The sequence below is a fragment of the Rhagoletis pomonella genome, unplaced genomic scaffold, assembly GCF_013731165.1.
Source record: "Rhagoletis pomonella isolate Grant_MI unplaced genomic scaffold, Rhpom_1.0 Rhpom_scaffold_00003, whole genome shotgun sequence".
Classification (NCBI taxonomy): domain Eukaryota; kingdom Metazoa; phylum Arthropoda; class Insecta; order Diptera; family Tephritidae; genus Rhagoletis; species Rhagoletis pomonella.
Genome location: NW_023458557.1, coordinates 67,304,517 through 67,314,140, shown reverse-complemented (window position 1 = coordinate 67,314,140; position 9,624 = coordinate 67,304,517). Strand labels below are relative to the sequence as shown.

Below are 9,624 nucleotides of genomic sequence, written 5' to 3'. Positions count from 1 at the left end.
ACTACGACAGTTGGTGCGTGCAAATGAAGAGCATCCTTATTCACACTTAATTATGGAAAGTGGTCAGCGGGAAGTTTGTGAAAACTGAAGCAGTTGCTAGCAAGTGGGACGAGCTTGATGACAAGGCCTTAGCTACTTTGACACTTGGCGTGAAGACTTCGCAACTAATGTATATAAGACAAGTAAGAAAGTCTAAGTTCGGGCGGAGCCGAACATTAAATACCCGGCGCAATTATTAAATATATGTTTTCCACCTTTCCGAAAACTACCGCTACACGATAAGCCGGGGTGTATAAATTTTCAGTAAATTAGCGTCCTTAAATTTCGAAATATTGAAGTTTCAAGCATTACTGAAATATACCGTTATATTAAAAGCGGTCGTAATTTAGTCCGATTTCAATAATTTTCAACGCTTTGCTTTTATGTGGCAAGCACAATAATCATACCGAGTTTGGTTCAAATTGCTAGAACGGTTAGCGAGATACATATATGTGATCATAAGTGGGCGGTGCCACGCCCATTTTCCAAAATTTTATCATAAGCGTATTTCTTGGTAAAAAATTGTTGCAACCATCAATTTTGAATAAATTAGCTTTAATATTTACTGATTTATCGAGGATTTCGTATTTTTCTAAATTACCGTTATATGGGATGTGGGCGTGGTTATTGTCCGATTTTAAAAGTTTTCGGCCATTAAATATGTTGTAGCAGGATCAAGAACTGTGCCAAGTTTGGAAGAAATTGGTGCAGCGGTTACCAAGATATACGCATGTAACCATAAGTAGGCGTGGCTACGCCCATTTGCCAAAATTTTTTAATATTCTTATTTCTCGTCTAAAACTCATTGTAAATATCAATTTTGAGTGAATTATCTTCAGTAGTTACTAAAATATCGCACTTTTCGTATTTCTGAAAATTACCGTTATATGGGAGGTAGGCGTGGTTATTGTCCGATTTCGCCCATTTTCAATACCATCCGTCCCATGCCCAAAAGAAGTCCACGTACCAAGTTTCGTTAAGATATCTCAATTTTTACTCGAGTTATCGTGTGCACAGACGGACGGACGGACGGACGGACAGACAGTCACCGCTTAATCGATTTCTCTTTTCATTCTGATCATTTATGTATACATTTGTCTATATCTATCTCGATTCGTTTTGCCTGTTACAAACAACCGTCATGTGAACAAAGTTATAATACCCTTGTGCACAAGTGCGCTCGGGTATAAAAATGCAAATCTTCTATGGAGGCATGGAGGGCACTGGAGAATCTGTACAAAGCAACTGGTCCTGTACGCAAGGTATCATCGTACAAGAAGCTGATTAACATGCAAATGGAAGAAGGTAATGACATCAGTAAGCATTTGAAGCAACGTGGCAGACAAATTAGCAGAGATCGACATTCCATTACCAGATGAGTTGTTGGTGGTAATGCTACTATCCAGTTTACCAAAAAGCTACGATAGCTTTGTAATCGCTATGAAAACGAGGGATAAGCTACCATCACTTAGTTTTGTGACCTCTAAAATTTTGGAAGAAGGTGAACGCAAACGTGAGAGATCCAACGAATCTACCGGCATTCAGGTATATGCACAGATGAATTCCAGTAGAGACAACAACAATAAACAGCAGGAAAGCGGTAAAAGCAGAAAAGAATTGAAATGCTATGTATGCGGGCGGCCAGGGCATTTCGCAGCGAAGTGTAAAGCTAAAGAGAAACAGAAAGACGTGCATAGAGAACAGAAGTCATTTACAATGTTAGCAGCAACAAATACGTCATTTTTCAACTCTTCCTCGTGGTGTTTAGACAGCGGAGCTACAGTGCATATGTGCTGTGATCGTGATATGTTCACAACATTTGAGGAGCGAAAAGACACTTGCTGGAGGTAACTACATGTATGCAGAAGGAAGAGGTGATGTGGAATTAAGGGCAAATGAAGGTGACATATCATTAAAAGATGTTTTGTGTGTACCTGAAATGGGTGGAAACTTCATATCGGTAAGCAAGGCTGTAGAAAAAGGTTTTTGTGTGAAGTTTTCGCCATCGATGGCTGTTGTATATGAAGAAAACGGAGAAGTAATTTTAAAAGCTAGAGCAAGTGGTGGATTATTTATTAAAAATAATGAGATAAATAAATGCTTTAACATGTATAGCAATGAATGCGGAAAATGGCATGCCAGATACGGGCATTTAAACTATGGAAGTTTACAGGAACTTGCATCAAAGAAAATGGTTCGTGGTCTTGAAAATATTAAGTTTACGAAACCTATCTCATGTACAACATGCATGAAATGCAAAATACATATCAAGTCTTTCCCACAGAAGGCTACTGAGCGCGCTAAAGATTTGCTTGAAGTGATTCACACGGACGTTTGTGGTCCGTTGCGAACTGTGTCATTAGGTGGTGCTAGGTACTTTAATACCTTTATAGACGACAAATCTCGCAGGACATTTATTTATTTCATTAAAAGTAAAGATGAGGTTTTCGATAAGTTATAATATTTAAGAATTTGGTTGAGCGACAAACAGACAGAAAAATAAAAGTAGTGAGAAGCGATAACGGACTTGAGTTCGTCAATAAGAAGTTCGATGAGCTTTTCAAGCATTTTGGTATAAAGAGACAGCTCACGCTTCCGTACTCCCCACAGCAGAATGGGGTAGCGGAGAGGATGAATAGAACGATTGTAGAAATGGCCAGAACTATGATGACATATGCGAGTGTTTCCGAAATGCTATGGGCAGAAGCAGCAGCTACAGCAGTGTATATACGAAACCGATCGCCGACGAAGGCATTAGATAGAGTCACACCGTATGAAGCGTGGAATGGTCGTAAGCCGTCGATTCACCATTTAAGGGTATTCGGGTCGACAGCGATTTGCTTAAACAAGACACAGAGTAACAAATTAAAAGCGAAAGGGAAAGAATACAAGATGGTTGGATACTCACTCACATCTAAAGCGTATCGACTTTACGACTCACAGGGTAGGCGAATTATTGAGGCTCGTGATGTGCTGTTTGTTGAGTTGTTAACTGTCGAAGAGAGTTCTACGACGGATTCAATCGAAATTACACCAGAATCTCTTATGCTTGATAAACCAATGAAAAAGCGTGGTCGCGAAGACGATGATTTAGAATACGATGAAAATGAAGTAGAGAATATTGATGGCGAAGCTTCGTTATAGGAGGAGCAAGACGTGCGGTTTGGTAGTGGTAGACCGAAGTACGTGCGGATTGGAAGGCCAGGAAGACCAAAGAAAATGCGAAATATCTTGAACGTAATGAAAGACTCGAGCAGTATTGAAATTCCGCAGACAGTTACTGAAGCATTGCAAAGTAGGTACGCTAAGGAGTGGACTAATGCCATGAACAAAGAATACGCGTCGTTGATAAAAACTGAAACGTTGAGTCTTGAGAGTTTGCCAAAAGGGCAACGAGCGATTGGCTGTAGGTGGGTTTTCAGCGTAAAACGTAACGATGATGGGACTGTAGAAAGATTTAAACGCAGATTGGTCGCAAAAGGTTGCAATCAACAGTTGGGCGTAAATTACAAAGAGACGTATTCGCCTGTAGTTCGCTACTCAACTATTCGTATGGTTCTAGCTTTAGCAGTCGAGTGGAAACTTTTTGTGCACCAAATGGATGCGTGTACGGCTTATTTAAACAGCGATGTAACGATGTAGTATATATGCGGCAACCGGACGGTTTTATTGACGAACACAACCCTGATGGCGTATTACGCTTGAAAAAGGCGATTTACGGATTAAATCAGTCTGGTCGCGAATGGAACGCAAAATTAGATAGTGTGCTTAAATCCATTGGTTATGAATCCTGCATTAACGAACCTTGTCTGTATAAGAAGAATATAAAGGGTAATATTTCGCTCATCGCTGTGTATGTTGATGACCTCATCATTGCTTGCAAAACTATAGCAGATTTAAATAATGTAAAAGAACAAATCTCAAATAGCTTTGAGTGTGTTGACAAAGGTGACCTACGCTATTTTCTGGGTATAAAAGTTGAGCGTGATGGATAAAAGATATGTTGGAACGGCGGGGAATGCAACAGTGTAGACCAGCGGCAACGCCTTTGGATGCAGGCTTTACTGTAGGATGCAAAAGCAGTACATGTAAACGAGTCGATGCGGTAGAGTATCAATCCATGATTGGGGAATTAATGTATTTGGCTGTATGCACACGTCCGGATATAATGCATTCAGTATGCAAATTAACTCAACGCAATTCGGACCCACACATTGAACATGAAGCCGGAATAAAACACATTTTGAGGTATTTAGCGGCTACTAAAGATCTACGCCTATATTATAGCGCATTTGGAAAATCAGTTGAAGGGTTCGCCGATGCAGACTGGGGCCAACGATTTGATTGACCGAAAATCATTTTCTGGATATGCGTTCTTTCTCGGCGGCAGTGCATTCGCTTGGCAGTCGAAAAAACAACAAACGGTGGCACTAAGTAGCACTGAGGCCGAATATGTTGTACTCGCAGATGGAGTAAAGGAAGCGTTGTTCCTACGAAATCTATTAAAGGAGATTGGTTGTGAACAACATTCGCCGACAACTATATACGGGGATAACTTGAGTGCGCAAAATTTATCTAAAAACCCTATGTTTCACGGCAGAAGTAAGCACATAGACATAAAGCACCACTTCATTAGAGATGTAATAAAAAATAATGAAATTAATGTTAAATATACCCCAACTAGTGAAATGGTTGCTGATGTCTTAACAAAGAACTTATGCAAGAACAAACACATGAAGTTTACTAAAAGTTTAGGTTTAGAATGACAAAAATAAAATAAAAATTTTAAGCAATACATTAGCGTTGAGGAGGAGTGTTAAAATATGGCAACGCCAATGTATAACATTATCTATTTAACTTTAAGCTTTATAACGTTCGTTATACATATTATTTATTCATTCGCATTGAAGCTATTAAACTGTTTGCATTACACAGAAGGAAAACGTGTTTTTGATTTTCTCTTGGTGTCCCCAACAACATCCTTACTGGAGAAATCCATGGTACAATAAAAACAGGTAGAAGCCAAATTGACATCAAACCTACAAAAGTCAAAGTTTTCGGGAGAGTAAAAATAAAAATGAGCGTGTGTAAGGAAAAATAAAAAAAATACATTTCACTGGTTGACGTTTTTAAGTATATTTGAAGTTTATTCTTATTTATTTATTTTCTTTAGTTAAAATTTGAAAAAACGTGTATGTTGTTTTCTGTTTTTGTTTTATGAGTTGCAGTGTTGTTGGAGGGACTTTTCGGCATAAGGGTCATAGGAACAGCACTTGGCTTCAAACGTGCCTTTCCTGTACCTCCCGGTGTATTTGTGGAATCTACTTCTTTAAAATGTTTAACGCACAGCAAGGCATTTCACTGCAGCTCTGCCCACAGCTGCTTTCGCAACGTTCCTTACGCGAAGGACATTGAGGCACGTTAAAAAATTAGTGGTATCTGCCTTATATTTAACACCACATAAAACACAACGCTTCAGGTGTTGCATTTTTAACACATACACTAAGTATAAACCGCACAACACTACAAAAATTCAAATGCAAATTAAAATTTGTTATTAACGAACATTCAAAAAAAAAACAACGATATGACATTCAAAGCGTAACGAAATATAGGAAATAAAATAAAATCAAGTTGAAGTTTAAAGGTTTGGTTCTCATGAGAGCAACGTCATTTTGGCTTCTACCTGTATTTATGTGCCTTGGGAGAAATCGACTTATTTATGCACGGGGGTTCGCAAATGGTATACGTTTTTTTACTAACTATTTCGCCAACCAGTGTAGAGTCAGAAAGATGTTTTTCCTCAGCTGGTTACTCTTGCAACAAAATACGATCTAGTCTCGCTGACAATACACTAGATGCTTTAATTTTTCTGAAGTACCATCTAAAGGCCTGTATGCAGCTCTCAAGAAAAGCAAAAACTCCTTATAAAATGACGTACAAGAAATGGCTAAGAAATTTTCTTGAGTCAAATTTCCTTAAGGCAGTACGCAGTTCTTAAGAAATTTCCTACGCTTTCTACTACGGTTTTCTAAAGTTTTTTGTGAAAAAAGAGCACAAGGCAACCCAGGTTTGCAACAGAAATATATGCCCGTTCCATTATTTCTTGAGGAAAGAGTGAGGCAACAGGCTGTGAGGTATCAAAAATGTCAAAATTTCTTGGACACACACGCGAAATAATGGCAATTTTTTCTTGACGGTTTTCTTGAGAGCTGGATACAGGGCTTTAAGAATTAAAATAGCTCTAATATTTCCAGCCCTAGCCACCAATTTATGTAAACGACACCATCTGTAAATTTTATTCTTTGATGAAGTATTATTTTATATGCAATTTGTTTTATGCTTTGTTGAATAAGAGTATTTATAAGAAATATGAAATAACATGTGATTCAATATGTGTAAATACATTTGCGAAATGTAAATAATCTATCTTTATGCTTTATTTTTATACGGAAATTGTTGTTTTATGATATAAAATAATTCGTTTAACCAATTTGTATTCCTTTTTATTGTTCTTCCTATAAATCCCGAAAAATCCCAGGATCCCGGGATTAAAGGTTGTCGCCTCCCGATATCCCGGGATTGTTAAAATGCTTCGGGATTGAATGCCCTAGTTAACATACATTATTAGATCGCAATTTTTCAAAAAGTATGCCTTTAAAAATACATACATAATATACATATGTATATGCATAATAAAATACCTACATATGAGCACAAATATGTTCATTTATTCACCTTTTAAAGTTTCCTTTTTTTACATTGCAACGTTCATTTCAAACATTCTGTTGCGACGCTAGCAGAAAATACAATACCGAGCATTTTGTGGCAGCGAATCATACGCACACACCAGGGTAGCCAACTCATTTTTGAGAATTCCCTAGCCATGGGTAATGCGCATTTTTTTTAGCGCTAGCTCAAAAACGCCGGCGCCGCCTGTGGTTTCAGCGCACTAACTCAGCGCAATAGCGCAGTGTACTGAATTGAACACGACGCCATCTGAGTGTCACCATAGTACCCATCGTCATACAGTGTAATCCACCATGACTAGTATTTCTATACTTTTCAGCCTGAGGAACGCTTGTATCGCCAACCGAATTGATTTGGTATTTTGATATATTGCTGGTCTTTCTGTGTTTTGTATTTTATTTTAAATGTAATTCATCTACATATATATTTATAAATCAAAACACACTATTATAAAGTTTTTTAACAAATAAATAATAAAAAATATATATACAATATTTATATATTTACATACAGTGGTCGAAAAAATTTTAGTCGCACCTAATTTTGACAAGTTGTCACAGTAGTATTATTTTATATTTAATCTGAGTTAGCTTTTATAAAAATATAGTTCATTCTCTAACAAAAACCGTATAAATCCAAGTTACAAATTTTGTGTAATATTATAAAAAAATTCAATAAAACAGCAAAAATGGAAATGTCAAATGACAATTTGTAAATAGTGCTGCCATTGTTCCTCTTCGTTGCTGACTTAAATATTTAATAACTCAGTGTTACATAATCAGTACTTTTAGTTGCAGTTACATTTCTTATGAAACTTTTTTAACTCATTATGAAATTAGTGATGCAAAAAGAAAAAAATTATTAACACCTAATTCTTCACAAAACACAGTTCATCGCCCAATTCCCCACGTAAACTGAAATTCCCCACAAACAACCATCCATTCCCCACGAGTTTTCCTCCCTGGCACACACACAAAAACAAACATGTTGCGCTTTATTATTAGGAGATCTGCAATTGCCATGAATGATAGAATACAATATAGCGCCGTCGTGGCGGCTTTGACATTACTCAAGTTAAGCAGAGATCACACGATTTGTACTTTTGAACAGATTTGTACATTTTGGCAATTACAGAGTAGTCTAGATTTTTATCCAGAACGAGTTCAGCTCAATAAAAAATTTCCAAACAACACCACTCTGTGTCTGTTAAAATGTACAAATCGTCGCCTCAGGAAACAAACTGCGAATGTGCAAAATCATGATTTACAACAACGATACAATTCAAAATTCAAAATATTAAAACTGTTACTGCACTTAACAGTAGTAAAGGATTTTATCCTTTGAATTTTAAATTGCGTCGCTATTGCAACCAGCGTTGCCTGTTTTGATAATTTTTTTTCTAAATATATTTGATACTTTGATACTTTTTTGTTCACAAATGCCCCATTTTGATATTTTGGCTGCCAGAAATGAATTTTTAAAAACTATGAATAATATTACTATTTTAAAGGCAAATCATTTTTTCTTGATATTTAAAGTTTTAATATTGTATGTGTAGATATTTATAAGTTTGATTTGGTAACTCTTATAAGGAAAATAAAATCCGGAATTTATTTGCACACGCTGCTGTTATAGGGCCCCTAATACTATGTCTCCATTGTGAGATTTAATGAAGATTTAGCCCTCTGCCGAGATTTAACGTTAAATATTTTGGGATTTACCATATAAAATTAAATCTCAAAAGGCAGTAGATTTAAGTTAAATCTTCCTTAAATCTTCAATAATATTGATCACTAAATACAATTTTTTGGGTGTGGCAACCACAAATTCACATGCCATAAGTCAAATCATGATAAAAATATAATAAGGTAGAACCGCTGAGAGTCAGTTTTCAAATTCTTGACGTTTCCAAACAATTTAATTTTTAAATTTACTCACAAACTCACACACACATTGAAACAATTTCATTTTTTTATTTTCACTTTTATATGATTTTAAAATGTTGGCAAACTTCAAAAAAAAATCATGGCCGACGAATTGAGAGAACGGTTCTACCAAGGCGAATTTATATAAGGTGGTGTTACTAGCTCAGCTGATTTTGTGTAAGTGTTTCGCCGCACGGCTTCCGATATCAAATTGAAAAATTTTGTTTGAATTTCTACACATACTCTTACAGATTTTGACAGTTTATGCCGCCAAAGCAAAAACAAAATACATGTAATTTTTTGTTTTTGTACTCCTGCTATCACCTTATATTAATTCGCCTTGGGTTCTACCTTGCTATATTTTTATCATGAGTCAAATGACGTTTGTATTTTCAATATACAGTTGTGGACATTGAAATCTAGCCAATTAAAAAAAACATGCATTTTCTTGTTTGTTATATTTTGGTTAGTTTTAAAGGAAAATTATTAATATTTACATAACTTTAGTTGTAGTAAATTAAGAAGATATTATTTTAAGGACTAAAAAATTCAGAAAATATGTTTTATGATAATATCATGCAGAGTCTTCTTCGCTTTCTAAAAATCGTTTACGCGCTGCGACATGAAATTTATTAAATTCGGCAATGGTTCTGCTTTGATAACACTGCCCCAAGCAACCTCTAGAACTCAATTCGACACAAGCATATTTGCTAGCAGGGTCTTCATGATATGCCAAAGGCCCGCGATTGGATTTTCGGTATCCTCTTATGGAAAAGACGAGTTATTTCCCTAACAGCTCTTTACAAATTTTTCTTTGCGCGAATGATATTCTTTATTGTCAATGTTATTGCGGCTTATTAATATTTTTTTTTTTAAATTTTTATTGAGCTTTGTACCACGATTGTTTATT

At 36.1% G+C, this 9,624-nt stretch overlaps 1 protein-coding gene across 1 annotated transcript; it reads left to right on the top strand.

Annotated features, from left to right (window-relative positions):
* Positions 1 to 4,039: 4,039 nt before the first annotated feature.
* LOC118736346 (uncharacterized mitochondrial protein AtMg00810-like) lies at positions 4,040 to 4,387 on the top strand. The gene has a single exon (XM_036466438.1). The coding sequence runs from the start codon at positions 4,040 to 4,042 to the stop codon at positions 4,385 to 4,387; it is 348 nt and encodes a 115-aa protein (XP_036322331.1).
* The last annotated feature ends 5,237 nt before the right edge of the window (positions 4,388 to 9,624 follow it).

What these genes read in the sequence shown, in the direction of transcription:
- LOC118736346 (XM_036466438.1), top strand. Translation starts at nt 4,040, where the DNA reads ATGTTGGAACGGCGGGGAATGCAACAGTGTAGACCAGCGGCAACGCCT.